At 49.0% G+C, this 23,454-nt stretch overlaps 1 protein-coding gene across 1 annotated transcript in view; it reads right to left on the bottom strand.

The window, feature by feature from the left end:
* Window positions 1-23,454, bottom strand: part of Smad6 (SMAD family member 6) — a 70,812-nt gene that overhangs the window by 34,955 nt on the left and 12,403 nt on the right. The window contains exon 4 of the mRNA XM_027414781.2: window positions 22,295-22,372. Coding sequence (XP_027270582.1) covers window positions 22,295-22,372 — 78 coding nt within the window. The remainder of the gene's footprint in view (window positions 1-22,294; window positions 22,373-23,454) is intronic.

The raw sequence follows: 23,454 nt of genomic DNA on the forward strand, positions 1-23,454 counted from the left end.
GCTCAGAGGCCACGTGTTCCTCTCCTGGGCCCTCATACCTGATGTTCCAAGAGAACACAGCACAACAGACCTGTGATATTGGTGTGTGTGCGTGTACGTGTGTGTGTACGTGTATGTGTGTGTGTGTGTGTGTGTGTGTGTGTGTTTTGGGGGGGCGGTATTAGTAGAAAACCACCCTATCCAGAACTACTAATACTAAGAAGAAAATTGGCTCCTGCCACTCTCCCTCTGAAGGCTGAGGAGACTCTCAGAACCTGGGGAGTGGGGGTGGGGAGGAGTAGAGTTACTGCTGGTTGGAGCAGAGGTCACTGCCATCTTCCCTGGGCAACTTCTACCCCAAAGGCATCAATGCCTCTCAGAAGGACAGAGAGCTTTGGGTCACTGTCCTCATCTGTATCATGAGGAAGGAGGCTGAGTTGGAGGAACTGTCACATTCAGACTCAACATCATATAGAAATTAGGGTTAGGGCTGTAGGGCCTCATCCAGGCAAAGTTTTTAGACACCTTACGCTGCTCCAAGGGGCATTTGGGGACCATATGGTATGTGTGGGATTATGAGGGCAAAGCCAAGGCCCTTGTGCCTATTCATGGCAGCAAGGAGGACACTGACATGGGGACCTGAGGCAAAGGAGAGGAGTGGCTTGAGGGTGAGGGTTCCCCATGGCCTCTGTTAGTGCCATGAGCTGCTTGAGCTTGAGTTGGGGTTAGACTCACGCCTCTTAGGGGCTTTGTGGTGGAGCCTCTGCTCCCTGGAAAGTTGTAGGAAGGCTAGTTATCTATTTGTTTGTTTATTGCTTATTTATTATTTTTGAGCTAGACTCTCACACAGTCCAGACTGGTCTCAAACTTTCCATGTGGCCAAGGATGACCTTGAACTTCCGATCCTTCCACTTCCACCTCTCAAGGGCTGGGACTCCAGGGGCTGGACACTACACCCTATTTCTGTAGTACTGGGGACAGAGCCCAGATCAAGACAGGCAAGTGCTGGACCACCTGTGTCATATGCCCAGCTCTGCAAGTCATCTTAATCCAGAAAGATTGTGACTCTGACCCTCAGTCTGGTAACAAGCATCTCACTGTCAGACAGGGGTCCCTGCAAGGACACAGAAGTCCCCAGAGAAACTGGAGATACATTGGCAGAATCAGAGGAACTTTGTGGAGCCAGTTCTCTCCTATCTTATATGTGAGTTCCAGGGATAGAACTCAGTTGTCTACACTGATGAACTTAACCCACAGAGACATCCCACCCATCCCTTAACTTCCAGTTTTTAAAACTGCCCCCAAAACTGCACACTCCTAGGCCCTACCCTGGAGACTGAGTCAGCCAACCTGGGCCTGGTACTTGGCATGGAACACGGCTTCCTGACCTGGATGAGGCCCTACAGCCCTAACCCTAATTTCTATATGATGTTGAGTCTGAATGTGACAGTTCCTCCAACTCAGCCTTGTTCCTCATGATACAGATGAGGAAAGTGACCCAAAGCTCTTAATGTCCCTAATGAGATATAATCTAAGCAAGGGCAAGGTTTATGCAGGTCAAATTGGAAGCTCTGTGCTCAGTGTGGGGTCTGGGATGCCACATATCAGCCAGGGCCAGAAGGAGTGGTGAGTGAGGGCTGGGGGGTCTTTCTTACCCACCTGCTTCTAGAGATAGCTGACATACATCCGCCATTTCCCCACCTGGTCCTGAAGGAGCCAGAAGTCCAAGGGAGATGGAGCTTTTTGTTATTGTTGTTATTTTTCAAATACAAATTATTGCCATCCGGAAGGCAGAGAGATGAGGACCACTGGAGTGAGTCCTCCGGCCACCGGCACACAGCCAACCTCACAAATGCCTGGCAGCTGGAGAGAGACACAGCTAAGGCTCACTGCTAACAGTACTACCAATTCCCCAGCTCAGCAACGGTGCTCTCCCCAGCATCTTCGCCATTCCACCCTCCAGGGGCTTGAGAATCAAACACTGGGTGGCCTTAGGTCCCCACTGAAGTGTGAGCAGAAGGAAGGGACAAAGAATGGCTCATTCATTTGTTATGGCGTTTCACTGTAGTTCAGGTCAACCATTACCACATGGCCATTTGCGCCTGTGAGCTAAAGGGAAGGTAACCAAAAGCCAGGATCTAACTACTGAAACACCCACATGTGCCCAACACAGGACTGAACACCAAGGCATATTCCAATTATCTTTCCCAAGGACCCAGCAGACAAGCCATCTTTCTTAAAAAATTCAGTTTTGGATATTATGTGTTTGTGCCCGTGTGTGTGTGTGTGTGTGTGTGTGTGTGTGTGTGTGTGTGTGTGTATACCATGTATATGCAGGTGCTAGGGAGGCCAAATGAGGACATCAGACCCCCTGAAATTCGAGTTACAGGCTGTTGTGAGCTGCCATGTGGCTGCTTGGAATCAAACCGGGGTCCTTTAACTGATGAGCCATCTCTCCAACCCCTAGATAGGTTGTCATTGTCATTCATTTTATAGATAAGAAGTTAAGTCTCAGAAATGTTAAGGAACTTGACAAGGGTCGGAGCTAATGAATGGCAAAGCCTTATTCTAAAGCCAGAATTCTGCAAAAGAGAAAGTGGGGAGGGATGGTAAGAGAGAGAGTGAAAGCCTGGCAGACACAATGCCCGGCTGGCCACCCCCCACTATTCCAGCTGCATGCATTGAGGTTTTGATGTTCCTTCCTGGGGCCTCAGAAGTGAAGCTAAGCACTTACTGTTTATCCCAGTTGGGGTGATCTATCTTCCTGGAAGAGGCACAGTTCAGGATTGGGGCTGCAGGAGCTGAAAAAAAACTATGCTGGCTGCCAAGTTAGATGTCCATCTCTGAGAACCAGGCCAGAGCAGGGTAGAGCTCAGCTGAGGGATCAGGAGATCACCACCAGTATAAAAGTCTTCTCACACACCCTGCACAGATCCCACCCCAGCCAGGGCCCCTCTGCCTACCTGAAAGCCCATGTGGGTCTCAGGCTAAGAAGCCTGCCCTTAGAGCCCTACACTATAACAGAACAAAGCCATCAAAAGCAATGTTTATAAAAAAGTGTAATGAACAGGAAAACATTTATATAAAGCTAAAGAGAAAGGGCAGAATGCAAAACCGTATGTGTGTATGTATAGATGCGTTTTGTGGGGTGTTGAGTTCTTTGTTTACTGTGGGGCCAGTGATCAAGCCCAGCACCTCGTGCATGCTAGGCAAGTGCTACACCTCTGAGCTACACTCCCAGCACCAAAACTGTATTTGTTTTTAAATAGGAAAAAAGTTAAGCAGAAGAAGTCAAAATACCCTAGGAACAATGATGCTATTTGCAGAGTCTGGTTCTGGGAGCTCCCGACATCTCCCTCCTTGTGTCATTTCCCCTCCCTGCACCTCTCAGCACTTTCTAGGCTTCCCCACTTCCTATAATGTGAGCAATGAAAACAGAAGTGTGTGAAAATGGCACAGCACACACACCTGGTCCCAAGGGGACCCTGCCTGCACTCTCCACCCACCACACACCCTTGCGGACAGAAAGCCTGCTGTAGGAACTTCAGGAAGATGGGAGCAAACAGCCACCTTCGTGTCCCAGAGGCTACAAGATGGAGTGATCCACTCCTGGGTTTCGCCAGCAGCCTTAGCTTCCTTCCCCAACTCAGGATCCAAAGAAGAATGGCAACAAATTCACTACAGTAACCCAAAAGTCATCTGGCTCCCTCAGCACATGACCTTGCTCCAAAAGGGAAGAGCCTCCCAAGATGCCCAATTGCCTGGCTAGGCCAACACTCGACACTCCCTAGTCCATCATAGACTTCTTCCCACCCCCAGGCAGTCACCACCAATTCTTATGGCGATGCAAACAGACGTCATTGTGTCAATCTGTTTGTAGTCTGTAACCAGAATGTCTATCCGATCACAATCTGAGCTCTGTGTGAACTTAATATTCTTTCACTCTTGCCCTTCTGTGAAACAATGTCTTATCTGCCCCAGAACTGTCTGTCCCTGGACCCCCAGAATAGGAGCTCCCCAAGGACAAGGACTTAACTTCTTTTCTTTTAAATTTGGGCAGGGAGAGAAAAAGAATGCACATAACATTTGCACAGGGTTGGGGATCAGAGGACAACTATTTTTCTTTTTCCATCTTTTGCTTTTGTGCTTGAGGCAGGGTCTCACTGTGTAGTCCTTGTTGACCTGGGACTTGTATGGCAGGTCTACAGAGATCCACCTGCCTCTGCCTCCCAAGGATTGGGCAATGCTTTATTACCTGTTCCCAACCATGTGTTTAGAAATACTTTCTCAGAGGACATTTACAAAAATGATGACACAGGACAGATCAGCAGAAGACTAACAACATCCTCGCAGGACACTCAAGTGTGGGACCAGCAGAGACAGAGGGATGCTGGGAAAGCCTGATGTCCTGGCAATCTGAGGCAAAGTCCATGTACAGGGAGCCCTGCTGAACTTTTCCCTCCTCTTCTTGTGGATTGTTGGGACGATGCTAAGATGGGGAAGGGTGTGAGTTCCCAAGAGGCTGGAGCTCCAGCCCGTTCCTAGCACATTCCTGGGCACAAACTAGGGCAGGAGCTTCAGGAAATTTCTAGAGGTTCCTTCTCCACCTCTGCTTTTCCTTTCTACATTCATGCACGATGGAATCTGAATCCTCAGGCCAGGAATTCTTAGCCTAGGTCATCCTTGGCCCAGGTCACCCTTTAGAGCCACCTGCAGAACTCACGGCAACCTGAGGGGACAAGGGCAGAGGGGTGTACTGGGGAGGCTCTGCTTCATTGGGTGTCTGGCGTGAGCCCCTGGTATGGCCAAAGGACCCTATCATTGCAGGCTCTGCCACCAGGAGACAGGAGAAGACAACAGCCCATAAATCATGTGTGGGGTTTGCACTAGTCAGTGTTGTATCTCAGACCCACACTTTGTAAGTCAGATGGTCCGGCAAAGGCTGTCAAATATCCATAGGCTATGCAGGCAAACTGTCTCCCATGTACACTGAAGAACACCCTCGTATCACTATCTCAAATACTATTGGGGACATGCCTATAAAAATTGTTTTCATTGATTATCTCAGATTCAATGCCAGTGGGAGCAGGTTGGGGTGGTCCATGCCTGTAAGCCCAGCACTCAGAAGATACAGGGAGGAGGATCAGGAGTTTAAGGCCAGCCTGGGCTACGTGAGACACTGTCTTAAGAGGAATAGTGGAGGGAGCCCCTGGAGAGAGGCTCAGTGGGTAAAGTGCCCAAGTATTAAAACTTGAATTTGCATCCCCATAACCAAAATAAAATCCAAGCAACGAGGCATGCACCTATAATCCCAGCACTGGGGTGCCAGTCTGGCAGAAATGGCAAGCTTTAAATTCAGTGAGAGATGTGCCACAATAAATAAATTTAGATAAAGAAATAAATTGGAGGAAGACACCTGACCACTGACTTCCAGGTGCATATATGAGTAAGCATATCCCTCACTCCCGCCCCGCCCCCACAGCCACATGAATACACACTCTAAAATGCAAGAGGGCAGCCTGTATTTATATGCTAATCCTACACCTAGGACTAGTTACTTCATGCCTCTCATCTGAGTTTCCCTTTGGTGAAAGGAGAAGGAAGGGAACTTCCCTGCTGCCTGCTTACCCTTAGAACTTTGCTTCATTACCCTTAGAACTTTGCTTCAGGAAAGAATTTTGTATTTTGAGCCAGGGCCTTTTGTAGCTGAGGGTGGCTTTGAACTCACATCCTCTTGTCTCCGCTTCCCAAGAGCTGGTTTTTACCAGTGTGAACAGCCCAACAGGGAATTGGGATTAGATGTCCTTCCTGATCTTGCTCCAGTCTCTCTCTAGTAGGGGAAGAGGTCATAGCTCCCAGCAACGCCAAAGGACAAAGAGCAGGGGTCAACAGGCAGGCACCATGCCATGTACTCTCTCTCCAGTCCAGGCCTGGATAACAGCATGACTGTGCTGTCCAACAGGCTGTGGTCACCCCAGGCCCCGCCTTTCTTATATGAACCAAAAGCTCTGGGACAGTGAGTGTCCTGACATCCTCTGAATGCTGCCAGGGCCTCAGCTTTCCTGTTCTCCAGAGTCCACAGCAGCACACTATCCTGCTAGTTAAACACTCTACTGCCTTCTGCCTGAACCTGAGGCAGGAGGATCTACCCTCTGCCACACGGTGAGTCTGTGACATCCACAGGCACCCTGGGAGGGATAGGCAATTATGAAAAAAATACACCAGGGATAGAGAGATGGCTTGGAGGTTAAGAGCACTTTTTTACTCTTGCAGAGGATTTTTGTTCAATTCCCAATATCCCATGGTGGGTCACAACCATCTTTAACTCCAGTCCCAGAGGATCCAATGCCCTCTTCTGACCACTATGAGCACCAGGTACACATACATGCAGGCACATGAAATTTAAAAATCTAAAGGAAGGAAAACCACACCAAACACAGCTGGTGAGACAGCTCAGTGGGTAAAGGCACGTGCCACCAAGCCTGACAACTGGAGTTCCATCCTTGGGACCCACATGGTAGAAGGAAAGAACTGACTCCCACAAGCTGCCTTCTGACCTCCACACACATACCATGGTATATGTACACAGACACACACAAATAAATAAATGTAATCGAAAGAATATTTAAATAGCCAGGTGGTGGTGGCACAAGCCTTTAATCCCACCATTCAGGGGGCAGAGGCAGATGGATCTCTGTGGGTTCGAGATCAGCCTGGTCTGCAAAGCAAGTTCCAGGACAGGCTCCAAAGCTACAGAGAGTTTTAGTCCTATGGAGGGAGGTATAATCACAAAATTGCACAACCAGCACCACTGTCTGGCTCCAGAACTCCTTGCCCTATATATAAATTGTCATGCTCCATCACAGTTTTGAAGTTCTGATAAAAACTGGGGCTGGGAGACAGTTCCATCAATAAAGCACTTGCTGTGCAAGAATGGTGATTCCAGAAGCCATGCACAAAGCCTGACACAATGGGCACACTTGCATTGCAGATGGTAAGATGGGGGGGAGGGGGGCAAAGACAGAAGGACACGGGGGAATCACAGAAGCTCTCCAGCAGCTGTCCTAATCTACTCAGTGACGTTCGAGGCCAATGATCATCCTTATCTAGAACAGCAAGTGGAACCCCGAGGTTCTCCTCTAACCCTCACATGCATGTGCATCCATGTTCGCCCTCCTATACACAAATAAACACACGTGAGCACACGCACACAATGTGTTTGAATCACAGTTCCTTCACTTGCTCCTGGAGTGACTAGAAGGTGAGGGACACCTTTCTGGGTTTCTGTTCCTTCGCCTGTAAGGTGGGATAGCTCAGAGGTCCCAATCAAGACTAATGAGCAGTTAGTTAATGCTTGGAGCTGCTCCTGGCTCTGAACTGAAGGCCTAGCTAGGGCCCTCTCCAGCCCTCTTCCGCCTCTCTGCATCCTGTCTGTCAGGTTCCTGGGACTTCTGTGGTAACAAAGGAAGGGACAGTTGCCTCCCTTCCCAGAGGTGGAGCCACAAGGCCAGTACTAACAGGTTCCAGTGTTTTCCCCAGCTCTGCCCAGAGCCCCATTCCAAACCAAAGAGTTACAAAGGCCTTTAAACTCCACACTCACCACCTCAGGGTGAGGTCAGCCAAAATCTGCTCTTCCAAGCCCGGGGCTTTTAGATTTTGAAAACAGTCAAACATGAACTGGCCACCTCTGAGTGGCAGCAATCCTGGAAGGGCCTCAGGCCTCCTGGCTGCCAGCACCAATGCTGCCTCTGGCGTTGGAGTCTCCTTCTGGCCCTACATAGTTCAAAACAGGGGTACAGAGTGGAGGGTGAGGGGTACAGACCCGAGGGTGAGGAGCTAGGCCCCTCCCATCAGCCACTATCCCGCCCTAGGCTAAGACTCTGCCCTCTTTGATCCATAGAAAAAGAAAATTCCAAAATAAGGCCTTAGCCATTCCCCAAACCTCAGGTCGGGCACTGCCTCCAAGTCTGACAACCTGAGCTGTCTACCCGGGACCCACGGTTGTCCTATGACCCCCACACATGTACTATGACAGTGCACCCCACCAATATACACAAAAAATAAATAACTAAATATAATTTTTAAATGTTTAAGCTTCTAATGACTAGAAGTATGAAGCTGGAAAATATTTGTGGTTTTTTGTTTTGTTTTTGTTTTTGTTTTTTTTGGAGGGAAAGGGTGGTTGGTTTGGGAGGGTTTTATTTGTTTGAAGACAGGCTGCCTCTGAATTTGCTATGTACAGAAAATGACCTTTAACTTCTGATTCCCCTGACTCCATCATCCTAGATCTGGGATTACATGTGTGAACTAACACATCTAGCTTCTGCAGTGCTAGAGACCGAACACCGGACTTTGGGCATACCCACCGAAGAGGGGCATTCCCTGGAAAAGATAAAGTACCACTTTATGATGACTCTAAGTACTATGAATTGAAGCTGGGTGGTGATGCATGCCTTTAAACCCAGCACTCAGGAGGCAGGCATGCAAATCTCTGAGTTCAAGGCCAGCCAGCCCAGTCTACAGAATGAGTTCTAGGACAGTCAGAGCTACACAGAGAAATCATGTCTGTCTCACAAAGCAAAAAAGAAAGAAAGAAAAGAAGAAAGAACTATGAAGCACTAGGCACACACATACCAATAATGTATAAATCTAAACGCTGGAACCCTGATGGGAGATGCTATGAGAGAAGCATATTCATTGCTGCAAGAGTCAAGTGACAGTCTTTTCCATATTGACCTTCAGACTCCAGGCAATCCCAGTGCAAACCCCCACTGGCATGTCTGTGGCAATCAACAGGCTGACCTAAAATTCATAGGGAGACAGAAGTAACCTGTAAGACCCAAAACTCAGAGAAGAACAAGATTGGATAACTCATGCTACCTGATTTCCAAGCTCATCATAAAAATTTTTAAAGAATTTAAAGCCCACATAAATCAATACCTTGTTCCAAGGTATTGGAACAAGGAAAGGTATACACACTGAAACAAGCAGAAGGAGTACCACACTCTATCATCATCACAAACTGTGTGTTTGGTTGTTGTTTTTTGTTTTGTTTTGTTTTTCACCTTTTTTTCTTTTTTAAGGCAGCATCTTGTGTATCCCAGGCTGGCCTTGAACTTCTGCCTTCACCTCCTCAGTGCTAGGATTCACAGGCCTGTGCCACACCAGGTTGATATGTGTTGCAGATTGAACCCAAGGCTTCCTGTTCGCCAGGTAAGCACTCTACTGAGCCACATCCTGGTCTCATAATTGGCTTTTGACAAAGGTACCAATCAATGTAAATCTCAAGAAGGGAGGGTGTCTTTTGAATCAAAGGTAGGAGATATCCATTTCAAAAAATCTAGAATTGCTGGGTGGTGGTGGCGCATGCCTTTAGTTCCAGCACTTGGGAGGCAGAGGCAGGAGGATCTCTGAGTTTGAGGCCTGCCTAGTCTACATAGTGAGCCCCAGGATAGCCAGGACTACACACAGAAACCCTATCAAAAAAAAAAAAAAAGTCTAGACCTATATATATATATTCACTCTTTTTACAGAAATCAGTTCATCATAATTATATAGATCTAAACCCAAAACCCAAAACAATAAAATCTCCAGAAGAAAATATGGTGACCTTGATGTTTGGAAGAGCCCTTCAGAAGGCAAGAAAAGCATGAAATGGAACAACTGACAAAGTGAACTTTAACAATATTAAAACCTTCCGCTCCTCAAAAGACTCCATGAAGAAAACCGAAAGACAAGCCATAAGCTGAGAGAAAATGTTTGCAAATATCTTCTGCATGACTGATACCTAGAATATATAAAGAGCATCCTAAAGTCAATAAGTATACAACACAATATAAATGTCATACAAAGATCTGAATAGATCTGGCATCCAAGAAAACACACAGGAAAGAAGCAGTGCATAGAAAAGCTCATTATATTTCACCAATAGGAAAATGTGAATTAAAACCCAGCAACCATACTGGACGCACACACAAGTGACATGAACCCTTGATCTACAAGGAAACCCAAAGACAGTGTTTCTTTTGTTTGAGACAGTCTCATGCAGCCCAGGCTGTCCTAAACTTGAGGCAGTGGAGGATGACCTGGGACTGATTCTTCTGCCTCTACCTCTCCAGTGCTGGGATTACAGGCAGGAATCTCATGTCCAGCCTAACACAGTGTTTGAGATGTTTGGGTATTAAACTCAAGGTATTGTATACACACAGCAAGCATATAAGAGCACCCTACTGCCAGGCCGTCCTCACAGCCCCATTTCCTATCTTAATTGTGTGGTAATAGTTCCAAAGGGGCAAACTTCATGCAATAGAATACTTGAACATATAAGGTACCTTACCTGGGTCAAATAACAAACCCTGCTGCTTTCAGAGGGCTTGATACAGGTAAACTTCTGATAGAGCCTAGGGGCCCATGCCAGCCTAGACTATCAGGGCTAAAGGCTCTGGAGACAGGCAGATCTGGGTGCAGGCCCCAGCTATTCTTACTCTCTTGTCAACCTTGGGCACCTTCTCCATTCTGAGCCTTGGTTTTCTCTTCCATAGAATGAGTAAGTATACAGAATAAGAAACATGGCATTGCCAGGCAGTGGGGGCACATGCCTTTATTTCCACCACTCAGGAGGCAGAGGCAGGTGGATCTCTGTGAGTTTGAGGCCAGCCTGGTCTACAAAGCTACACAGAAAAACTCTGACTCGAAAAATCCAAAAAGAAAGAAAAGAAAAAAAAGAAACACGGCGGCGTGATATCTGCCCCTCATCCTGTATTTGGTCACAATGATACACCTGCCACGACTATCATGACTGCATCAAAGAGCAATCTAGTCACCTCACCTCCAGCATGATGTGTTGCCAAAGGGCAGGAGTGGACCCAGGTCCAGCCCAAAAGCCATGCACTGCCTGGCAAGGGATAGAAGGTTTATACAAAGTCAGTCCTCTACGTGAGCATGGTAGAGCTTTAACAGCCACTAAAAGCACAGAAAAAGGAAAGCCACTGAGGGCTGCAGTCTGTCAAGGCTTCCTGGAAAAGGAGGGCTTTTAGTAAACTTCAAAACCAAATTAGGGGGCATGGAAATCTCTCAGCAGGTAAAATGCTGACCATGTAAGTAATGCACAAGGATCTGAGTTCAAATCTCACACTCAAGTTGGGGGTGGCACCAAACACATGTGCCAGTGCACACATGACCTCAGGCCTGGAGTAGGGGAAGGGAGCAAAACCAGGCAGATCCCAGAGGCTTGAGATCCAGCCGAACAAGAGCCAGCTCCAGAGCAGTGACTCTGTCTCAAAGACTAAGGTGGGTGGTGAAGCCATAGAGGAGGAGGACATCCAGCATCCATCTCTGGTCCACGTACATCGGTACACATATCCATGAATAAATAGCACACACATACAAAAGAAAAAAATCGTGTAGTGTCTGGGGCTGGGGCTCAGTCAGTGGAGTGGTTACCAAGCATGCATAAAGCTCTGAGCTGCACTCACAGATCACGTAAAGCTGGCCATAGTGGCACAAGCCTATATTCCCAGCCCTCAGGATGTGGAGGCAGGAGGGTCAGAAGTTCAATGCAATTCTCAGCTACATAGCAAGTTCAAAGCCAGCCTGGTCTATAGGAGACTGTCTTAGAATAAACAAACAAAGCAAGCCAAATAGGATATTGAACCAAAGAACGAGAACCAGGGAAGGGAAGGCCTGAAAGATTCCTCTTCTGAACCTCTCTTCTCCACCAGATGGCTCTGCCCATCCTCCTAGAGCTGGCGCTCAGCAGTGTTCATCCTTGGCATTTCCTCCTTCAAACAGCCCTGTGCCAAGGGGCATGACAGAAGAGCTTAGGCACTGCATGTGTGTCCCCATTCCTGGTGGGTGGGGTTGGTCTGGGACCTTGAGCCTTACCCACCCCACCCCCACCCATAACAGGTCCCAGCACACACATTTCTTTCCAATAGCTTTAATTTCAGTTTGTCTGGTATTTTCTTAAGCGTAAGTGCTTTCTCTGCAGCCCAGCCACCCCCTGTCTGTCCCTCAGAGGTCTAGCCCTTGTCCCCTGCCCTGGACCCCTCGAAACTCTGGCTGCAGGCCCTGGTGTTGCCTTTGATGCACACCACCCCCTAGACTTCAATGTTGCTGTGTGCCTGGCCCCTTTAATAAGTTATTTCCGTGGAAAACCCTGGTAACTGGGTCGTGAATCAAGCCTATAAATACCTCTTACCCATCAAAGCACCCAAGAAAGGGAGGGTGGGCAGGCAGAGGAGCCCTTAGGGTAAGTGGCATGCTGCCCCTCCTGTGGCTTACAAGAAGCCCCTGGCACCTGGGCCACAGCAAATGTACTGAAAAGATGATAAAGTTGCCCCAAAAGCTGGCGTCATCAAACGGCCAAAGGATACTGCCTGTCTCTGTGTCCCAGGGACGATCTCAACCCAGCTCCCAGGAAGATTTACAGCTCAGAGAGGCCACGCTGGCTATGGCTCCTGGGGTACAGGAATGTCATGTTTTGGCTACCAGTAAAAGGCCTGGCTTATTGGAGACACACTTCTTTTCCAGTGGTGAGTTTCCTTCCACTCTTTTCTCCTTTTTGTTTTTCCCAGAGTGCACTGCCCAGGACCTCTGGTTGAGAAGCCTGAGATCCAGAACTCAGATCTATATGAGTGACAGGTTGGATCACTGCTGCCATGTAGGCAGGGGTTCTGGACCCAAAGGAGAGATCCCATGTCTAAACCCAGCTCTGCAGCTTAGAATGAGCAAAAACCTCCCCTCCAATCACCCCAATTGAAACACTGCGGCCTGGAGAGGAGGTTGTGTGAGAGACTGTCTCCAAGGTTCAGTCTGAACAGTGCTTGCCTTGTTAACATGAGGACCCAAGTTCACGGGGCCCACATTAAAGAGTCAGGGAAAACAAAACAAAAACAGGCATGGTAACATGTGCTTGTACTCCCAGAACTGGGGAGGTAGAGACAGGCAGCTTGCTGGGGGGGCTCCCTGGCCAGCCCACCTTGCCTGCTTGGCAAGCTCTAGGCCAATGGAGAGATCGTGTCTCAAAAAACAAGGTGGACGGCACCTCAAGGAATAACACCTAAGGTTGCCCTGCGACCTTCAAATATACCTGAATATATATAAACATATACACACATATACCTAGGCTAGTAAAAGGTGACAGGCTAATCATGGCTAGCCAGCATCACCATTCCCAGGTATGCGCCTGAGAGAAGTATGTCCCCGTGTCTTTGAGAAGGCCAGCTCAGGAACGTTTACTGTTGCATCATGGGTAGGAGCTTCCAACTAGGGGCCACAGATTCCTGGAACAGTGACATAGGTGAACTAGATGCACAGAACTCACAGACTCTCCACACATCCCCAAAAACTCCATCCAGAAAGGAGAATGCAGGCAGTGAGACCAAGCAGCAGCTTGGGGCATTCACACTCTCACTCTAGATATGGGGGCAGGAGAGACAGCTCAGTAGCAAGAGAATTGCTCTGCAACCATGAGGACCAACGTTCAGAGCCCAGCACCCACATAAGTAGATGGGTGTGGTTCTGAACACAACTGTAACCCCAACCTAAGTGGGATAGAGGCAGGAGGATTGTCGTGGACACTCTGGCCTCTGGTCTGGAACGGAACTGAGCTGCACCGCTTGCAGGACTCTGTGGTTGTCTGAACTTTTGAGTGCTGAGGAGGGTGGAGAGGGTTCTGGCTCCACCCACATTCTGCATGGCTGCCCATCTGGAGCTTGCTGCCACTTTCTCTCTCACTGAGCAGAGATCAGAGACAGCCCCAGCAGCTTCTAAATGAAGGTATGAAAGTAGTACCACCTAGCCAGGGATCCAGGAGGCCCAGGCCTTCTACTTTTGGTTATCTCAAATTGCCATTGCATTGCCTTTCCATCTGTAAAATGGGTCTATCAGTGGAATTCCTTGATTCTCAGTCCTCCGCACATAGCCCAGCCAACCCAGTCCTTGTCAATCTCACGAGTGACCTTCCTACCACCTCATCAATCTGTTGTCATCCCAAACCAGGCAATGATGGTTGGCTTCTCCAACTCTGTCCTCTCTAGCCTGACCCCAGGCGACTCAGAGAACAACCTCACTCCCAGGTTTTTCGAGTCAGGGTCTCATGTAGCCCAGGCTGGCCTCCAGTTCATTATGCAGCTGAAGATGATCCTGATCCTCTCAGGTATGGCCACCATGACCAGTGCATGAGGTCCTGGGAACTGCACCCAGAGCTTTGTGCATGCTAAGCAAGGTCTCTTCCAACTAAGCCACCTCCCCAGTCCCTCGCTCCTCTTTTAAATGTCACTAGTGTGTTGGCAATGATTCACCTAGTGTGGGCTGGTGGCTTTGAGGCCAGCCGCAGACCTGAAACCTCTGTTTATCCAAATCCAGAAACTTCTACCATTCTACCATAAGAAGAATAGGGCCTTCTCCCCCCAACCCACCCCACCCCACCCTTTTTTTCTTTTTTTAAGACAGGATTTCTCTGTGTAGCTGACGAGCTTGTACTGGAACTTCTCTGAAGACTAGGCTGGCCTCGAACTCACAGAGATCCACCAGCCTCTGCCTCCCGAGTGCTGAGATTAAAGATGTGTACCATCACCGCCCATAGAGTAGGACCATCTAACACAAGACGTAAGGGGTAAGGTGGGTAATGGACTGCTCTGTGGAGTTCAGTCCCTCAGGCCTTACCCTCTCAGGCTGGGGGCCACAGGGATAGGCCCATGAATCTCAAGTATTCTTTCCACAAAAAGGGGACAAGCAGCGAGGGGCATGGGAAAAAAACGTTTCATACGAAAACATCTGGTCAAGTATCTTCCGGAGATATTTTCTGCATGAAAGAAATGCCACTCAACCCAGACAAAGAAACCTTCAAGTGCAGCCCCTGAATGTTACAGATGCCCAGACTGGGCTAGAGAGAAAGTGTGAGGGAGGTCCCAGGGTGCACATGACCAAAATTAGACAGGAGGTAGCCTACTGCCCCTTCTGGAAGGTCCTCAGAAAACCTGTTGCTTTCACAGTGCCACAGACCACCCACCTGCCGGGAAGAAGGGGCCCCAAGATGTCCTGAGAGGCCATTTAATGTGGCTCAGAGTCAAAGCACCCCCCAAAACTATCTACACTCCCAGTCCTAGAAGCCACATCATCTCTGCTCTCCCACTATCTCCCTGGCAATTCACTCCTTTACCCACCACCAGCCCAGGAGCAGAGATGCCCTGTTGCAAATGATAACATGTTCACTACTCCATCACCATCTTGGCCTGGTAACCATGGCAACTAATTCAGCAGAACAATACAGCAATAGCTAGGTCTATGGTTTCTATGTTAATAGAAAAGGAGCTTCTGACACTCCCTGGTTAGAGAGAGGGAGGTGAGAATCACAAGATCTCACCTGGGAGTCCAGCCATCACTCCCTCTGCCTTTCCCTGGCAGCAAGTGCTCCTGGAAGGTGCTAGGGTGTACAAAAGAACTGGTCACAGAAAGGTGACTATGGCAGGCTTCCATGACATCACCATTCATGATGGGGTGGAGCTTTGCAGTGGTGTGGCTGCTTTGGAGTCAGAAAGGCTCCCTCACCCATCTTCTGTGAGTAAACCAGCAAACTTGCTGATTCCCCAAGCTGGACTTTGATAAAATACTATTGTTGGTCACCGGTGCCTAACTGGAGTGAACAGACATCTGTTCATGTTGAACCTTGCTTCCCTGAGGGCAAAGAAGCCCAAAGACTTTGAGTCCTTCATTTCCGGGGGCAGACAGAGTGAGTACCTTATTAGACCCCACGGGGAGGGGGGGGAGCAAAGCTCCCCAGCTTCCAAATTCTACTGCTTTCCAGCTGAGTGAACCAAGACAAGCATCTTAACCTCTCTGAGCCTCAGTCATTTCTTCCTTTAATTTGGCTAATAAAGTGGCTGCTCACAGAGGTGCTGGAAAATTCCATGAACTCATAGATGTATGGCACTTGAGAAAGCGCCTGGCACAGGGCTCTGTGCTCCCAAGGTCATTAAATAGTGTGCGATGATTGCTCTGTCTTAATCTCCATGAACTCTCTCAGGATTTCTCTGCTCACAAAAGTGAGCCCCTGCTGTGGGCCAGCCTAATGCTACACAATGCCCTTTAGGACCAGGGATGTCCTAGGGTTCCCTGGCCCCAGTGGCCATAATCCCCCTGTTTCGACCATTCCTCCATCATACAGGACAAGCACTCAGAATTCTTCTTTCCACATCTGCCCATCCTCCTACGTCTACCTTCAGCTGTTTCTGCACAAGTCGTTCCCTTTACTGAGAGAACACTTACTGTCTGTTCACAGTGAGCGCTTAGTCAGCCTGCAAAACCCAACCCAGAATGGCCAGCTCTATGAAGCTTTCCCTAGCACCCACATTCCCAGCAGAATCCTGGCATCCAGGACACCAGTCCTCTCCCCCTGAGGAGCTGTGTCTCACACTACTACTGTGAATTAGAATAACAACGAGAAGAGCAGCTAGGATGGTGTAGGCCATACAGGCCAGCTTTGCACCCATCCTCCTCCTAAGGCCTAAGAGCTGGAAGCAACATCCAGGGGCACATGGGAACCATGGAGCCTGAGATTTCTTACCCAATGGGCTCCTGTGAAGCACCACAAACTGAGATGTGAGAAGTAAGGCCCTTGCTTGCTTGGGGTCACCTAGTAGGAAAGGGCAAAGCTAAGTACGGAACCCACCCCGGCAATCTGACTTATCTCACGGTGCTCCATCGAATACTCCTGAAGGTGTCTCCCCATCCCACCACACACACACACACACACACACACACACACACACACACCAGGCACTTGGTCCTTTTACAGCAGCCACGTCTATCACTCTATATGCCCTGTCACCTCCAGCAACCAGTCTGGGAGAAAGAAGCCTCTGTGAAGTGTCAGGAGCATAAAGGAAAGAAAATGGAGATTAAAAAAAGAATACCAGGAAGGGGCTTTGATGGGGGATGTCCTTCTATATATCTTATTGGTTGATGAATAAAACACTGTTTGGCTATAGAGACAGGAAGATAGGCAGGGCTAGGAGATGAGAACACTAGGGGAGAGGCAGAAGGCGCACAAGAGGACTCCATGGAGGGACCAGGAGGATAGGATGCACCAGGCATTCTCTAGTAAGATAAGGCCATGTAGAAATACTTACATTAGTAGTTATGGGTTAATAATTAAGATAGAGCTAGTCAGTAAGAAGCTCTAGCCATCAGCCAACAGTTTTACAATTAATATAGTGTCTTGTGTGTTTATTTGGTGTAACTCTGTTGGGGTACCTGGCAGGACAAGTAACTCCAGCAATGGAGCTTGCCAGTAGCAGACACTGCTCATGTGTAGGCATCACTGGGATATACTTCTTCCCCCACCACCACCCCAAGGTGCCTCTCTAATCCAGGGAGCACCCCAGGATCAAGTATGAGACTGCCTCACCCCTACAAAATTTCACAATCCTTCTCACTCCAAGGCCTAAGAAAACCATCTCTTCAGCTAGCATTTCCTCCCCACTATCTCCATTCTCCTCCAAACCACCCAGTGTCCCTAGGCTCATCCCAAGAACATCACTCAGTGACAGTAGCATCCAGACCCTGCTGAGCTAGGTGTGACTGCTACTGAAACTCACTGTGCTGGCCCTATATCCCTAAATGCTATGGACTTGGTAAAAATGTTGGCTAAAATCTGACCCAGGGCTGGTGAGATGGCTCATTGGGTAAAAGTGTTTGTTGCCAAGCCTGACAACTGAGTTGGATCCCCAGGACCCACTAGGGTGGAAGGAATCAGCCATCTCCCACAAGTTGTCATGTAATCTCCACACATGTGATACTCAAGTTCACATGTATATACACATATGAATGAATGATGATAGACTTCTAGCCATCTTTAAAACCCCATGTGGGTACCCCCTCTTCCAAGACTTCTAGTCAACAGGGGGCTCCTAATTGCCTCCTGCCACAGCACTTGCTATGGGCACCTGAAGGGAAGAATTGATGCAGGTCTCATCTCTGGGCCAGGTACCCCTTAACAGCCACACCCTGGCACAGGACTACACCTTGCTGACCAGAGGCTCAGTTACCTTGTTTAAAGGGCATGTTATTATTATCCCCATTCCACAAGTGGGAAAACTGAGGGCAGGGTGGCTAAGTAGCCACCCCATCTCAACTAATTAGGACCCAGAGCAGAGACTTGAACCCAGAGCAGTTATGAAGCCCCTGCCTGCAAGGCTGGACATGTCCTGGCTGAAGCTGAAGGAGCCCTTAGGGACACAGAGCCTATGCTATAGACAAGACCTGTGTGATCTCAACAATCAAGGAGAGACAGTGACATTGTCTCATCTGTGCCTGAAGATGTGAGCAAACAGCGCTCCGCCGAGAGGCAAGGGCCATAGGACAGGTACCAATCCCACCAGCTGGCAGGTGAACAAACAACACAGGTCCACCTACTTTTTGACTTAGCTACCGTTACCAATGCTTGCTATGTGGTTCATAGTGTCTTAATCTCTCTTGAGCCTGTCTCCAAACTTGGAGAATGTAGAGCATGGATAGAAGGGCTTGAGGATCTTCTCATTAAGTAGACACCAGATCCAGCTGGGCCCCAACCCCTGCAGCAGTACTGCCTTCTCCTACGGAGGGGTTTGCTCTCACTGATAGCTCAGATTGAGAAGCCAGCACACACAGTCAAGGCCAACAAAAAGAACAGCCTAGTCCTCAATACAGGCAGCTTATATGGCAGAAAGACGGTGCTGGACTAAAAAAACACCTGGCCAATTATCTGATAGGCTCTTGGTTATTCACCAAAGGGTGATGGTGGGGTGTAAAGACACCAGCCAAGAGCCCCGGCATGTGATTGGGCAGACCTAAGTACTCAGAGAACCACAGCCTGGACTGGCAGAGACTCCTTCCTTCTTTCACCCAGCCAGGGCCCAATGTTCCTGTCTCAGGAGCACTCTCTTCTAGGCTGGAGTAGAGGATGCTGGGAGCATCTCACCAGTTCCCTCGGCCTTCTCATTCTGCAGTCCCTTGAATGACAGCATATTCTACCTTCCAGAGGAGGGTAACCTACAGCCACTCCCACCTTAGCTCCTCATACTTCATCCTTTAATTAACTGAAGGGAACAGGAGAGGAATGTTAGTGCTGTAAGGAAGATGTAAAAGGGGACTCTGGATAGATAGCCAGGGGACAGTACCCAAGTGAAGCATGGAAATCACAGCACCAAAGTTCCAAGTGCATCCCCCAAAAAAAGACCTCATTCTGTCAAATGAGAGTTATAGGAGCACCCCTTTCCTGCAGTTCCTCATGCATCCTTGACCATCAGGGCCTATGACTAACCCCTAAATCCGGCCATCCCCCTATGTGGCCTCAGTCACAGGACAGGAAAGATAAACAGAGAGACTCTGAACAGGAGTTGCAGAGAAACAGGAAGTTCTGCCAGGCTGTGACTGTCATTGTGTGCAAGATGTCTGTGCTTCGACATTAGAGGAATCAGGCCTCAGGGGCACTGGGCCCTCAGGACACAGAACAGAAGGATGGCACAGTCAGTTGGTGAGCTTGCTCAGTAGCTTCCCAGAAGCATGAAGTCCTGTGTCAGTGAGCCCTCACCCAAGCCCTGGCACTGAAGCTGGCCAAGCCTCTGCCAAGTTACATTGCCCAAGCCTCCCCATGTACAATCTGGGAACTGGGGACCACTCAGCAGTGGGAGGAAGTAGTGTAGAGAAGACAGTCTGATGGGGCTTTAGGGGTACTGTTCCAGAAGGATCCTGTGGGTACACTTGCAAGGATCCCAGCTGTCTCACTGGATGGTAGAACAGAGCCAAGGAGATAAAGAACAGCCAGTACTGATCTAAGTGTGAGGGTACCAACATCACCACCAGCACTGTATCCACCCCAGTGGTCCCTGACCATCAAATGTCCAGGCTTGACGCACACCCTGTGCCCACTCTGCCCCCAGCCTTCGAATCCCTTGATTCCCTTCTGTGTGACATCAATCTATGCTCACAGGATGAAGCAGTTGTGACTCTACTATCCACCAAGGCATGCTACCTCCCGGGGCCCTTCCCCAACTGCAAAGGACCCCTGAGTCTTTCCTCTAGTGTGACAGCCAACACCAACATAACCCAAAGCCCAGGACACAAAAAATGTTCCACTTGCTTACTCAGGCCATGAGGAACCCAGCCCAAAGCCCATTACCACCTCATTCCATCCTCCCACATGGGAAACCCCAAACTTTCTTCCCCACATCTCTCAGCCTCTCAGAATGCCAACCATAGACAGGTTTGTTGTTGTTGTTTTTCATGACAGTCAAGACCAGCAGTGGCCTCTTCACTGCCCAGTACTAGACACTCAGCTCTGAGACATCTGGGTAGAAATCCCCAGCAGAGGCCACAGTCCAGCCTACAGTCCCCATGTGTTGCAGGGGGAGAGGGGGCATGCTCTGTGCAGGGGCTAGGTTGAGGGGAAGCCTATGGAGGTGTGCTGAGGTCCACTCCTTCAAGCAGGAACCACGCACCAGGCCCCCTCTGAAATCAAGGAAGCTCATAAATGCAAACACACTGTGAAAGACACACACAAGTTTCCACTATTAACAAGGAAAGAGGATGTCAAAGTGCCCATCTGTCCTGCAATCCACACCAAGGCAATCCAGCTAAGAACAGCCATGAGAGTGCACAGGAACCCAGAATTATAAGTGAAAAACAAAACAAAACAAAACAAAACAAAACAAGAGCCCCTTGCTTCAGAGTCACATGTGGCTTCTGCCTGCATTGACAGATTAGAAAGAATGGTCTGTGGTCTAACTTCATGTCACCTGGCTTTAACATGCTTTTTGTTGTTATTGTTGTTGTAGTTGTTGTTATGCTTTGTGATATAGGTCTCATTATGTATCCCTAGCTGGCAGGAACTATATAGACAAGGCTGCTCTCTATCACAGACATTCGCCTGCCCCTGCCTCTTGAGTGCTGGGATTAGAGACATGCTCCACCACACCCAGCTACCTGGGCTGAATCTTTGAGGGAGGGAGAGCACACTGGACAAGAAGAGTATAGAGTAAAGTGGCCTAATTAGGGGCCCAGGGCCCATAGAGTAGACAAGACCTGGGGACAGGAGACCTGGACTCCTGTACCACCTCAGCCATGAGCTCACTGTAGTAGGGTCTCCCTTTCTGTTTCCATCTCTTAAACAGCCATGCTCCAGAGGTTCTCTCCCAGGACTATGGGGAGACCAGGGAATGGACAGGGAAGGGCTCAAGGCTAGGGGAATGGATAGGGGTCTGGGAGCAGCCAGAACTGGGGCACAACAGAATGAGAAGTTAGAGAGGGAACTCTGGGAATATATTCATCAGGCCACACTAAACTGTTTCAGACAGACAGACACACACACACACACACACACACACACACACACACACACACACTAGTAGCAAGAAGCTCAGGCTTGAGTAGCAAGGCTCCTCTGGCCCACAAAGGCTTCTGTGTGTCCCCAAGGAACACAAGGAAAATCACTATCCCTATAGATTTTGACAGCCCAGCTGTCCTGAAGCAATGTAAGGTGTTGGGGTGGGCCTGGCTCAGGGTGACCACTCACCCCACCACCTTGTTTTTATAGCTTGGGTGTGGAGTCAGGAAAAGATGCAGAGGCCCAGCTAGCCACCCCTGCCCCCAGGCCACAAGCCCAGCTGCCACACAACACACCCTACCCACCATGCTCCCAGAAGACCACAGATCTCACCACCGAAATCCCTGGCCCTCCTGCCCTTGCTCCCCCTACCTACATTCTCACAAGAACTCCCTTGAATGTGAGGGGCCTTAGGGCCCGTAGCTGGGTATTTCAGACAGTCAGGGGACAGCACCAAAGCTGGGGATCCTTCCCCCTGTTTCCTGCCTGCCATCTATTGCCAAGTACAGGGCGTTGACACCACCAGCTTTGCCAGTTTGCCCATGCTATCCCCTTAGCTTACCCACGCGCCCTCCTTGTGTGTGACCCATCCACCTTGAGGCCTCCTGTTACTAAGAGTGTCCCTGGGTTCCTTTCTAAGTCATGGGAAAGGGAGAAACATGGTAGAGACACCAAGTTAAAAGCTGGCATGTTATTACCTTCAGGTTCCAACCCACATAGACCACACAGCTTCGTAGCACAAGCTGGCCTTGAACTCCTCTTGCCTCAGCCTCCAGAGTACTGGCTGACAGGCATGTAACACCACACCCAGTTCTTAACTCCAAGAATACCACATACACACACACAAATGCGAGCATAAAAATCTTTCCAAAACTCCTCCCATCGATGCACCCACATCTGTCCCCATTGGTACTGCCCACAGCAACGAGTGACAAGAAGAAATATGCCAACCTGAGAATTCACCCGGAGCAGTGATGAGGGAGTTGGTGGCCTCGGTTTCAGTGTAAGACAATGTGGAATCGGACAGATCTGTTTGAGGGGAAAAAGAAATAGAACTCAGTTGGCGGAAAGGTACCTGTTCCCACGCACAAGGGCAAACGTCCCTGGTGACCACTTATTTAGTATATATTTATTCCTGTAGCCCAGGCTGACCTTTATTTCAGTACGTAGCCAAGGATGACCTTGAACTCCTGATCCTCCTGCTCTTATCTCCTGAATGCCGAGATTATAGGCTTGTGCAACCAAACTGGGTTTATGCAGTGCAGGGAATCAAACCCAGGGCTTCATGTCTGTTAGGCAAGCGCTCTACCAACTAAGCTATACCACAGCCCCCTCACAAGTTTTTGATGTCACTCTGTGACCCAGTCTTAGGATCACCCCCAGACCAAGCCAACCATTTAGCCCCAGAACTCTTCCCGAAAAATGCAGACCACTGTGACCCTGACACCTGGAAGAGCCTCAGTGGCCCTGACCACAGGAACAGTCCACATTCAGGGGACTGAGCAAGCACCAACTTGAAGCCTGTTTGAGTAAGGTTAAATTAAGTCCCTGAACAATTCAGAGCTGCTAAACTTAATCACAACCATTAAAATTCTTGAAGTTGTTCGTTCTTGCTTCCTTCCTCCTTCCCTTCCTTTCTTCCTCCCAGAGCTGGGGAAAAGTAACAAATCACTAACCACCTCTGTCCCCACATGCCTCTAATTAAGACCCAAGTGTTTGCCCTCAGATTAACTTTTGCTGTCTCTCTCACCTCGCTCACTCCCCAGCATCCACACAGCCTGTGGAGCTTGGGCTGGGTTTTGCATTTGTACTCATGTTTTGAAAAGCAGGCTTAATTAAGCACTTCATATGGCATGCATCACCGGCCATCCCCTGCCAGGGGTGCACTGAGATGGAAGGGAACTGTTTCTGCCCCACTAGTTTCATAAACTGATGTTCTGGGGGACGGGAAGACTGAGGAAGTTTTTCCCCTTAGGTCTGGGCCTTTGTAACTAGCAGTTTGGGGTTGTCTCCAGTAAAGGACATAGTGGACCTTGAGAAGTTGAGAAGACATGGACCAGGGGCCTGAAACCTTTTTCTTCTGGTCACCCAACACAAGCTAGATCCAGCTC

This window comes from Cricetulus griseus, chromosome 4, assembly GCF_003668045.3.
Source record: "Cricetulus griseus strain 17A/GY chromosome 4, alternate assembly CriGri-PICRH-1.0, whole genome shotgun sequence".
NCBI classification, from domain to species: Eukaryota; Metazoa; Chordata; class Mammalia; order Rodentia; family Cricetidae; genus Cricetulus; species Cricetulus griseus.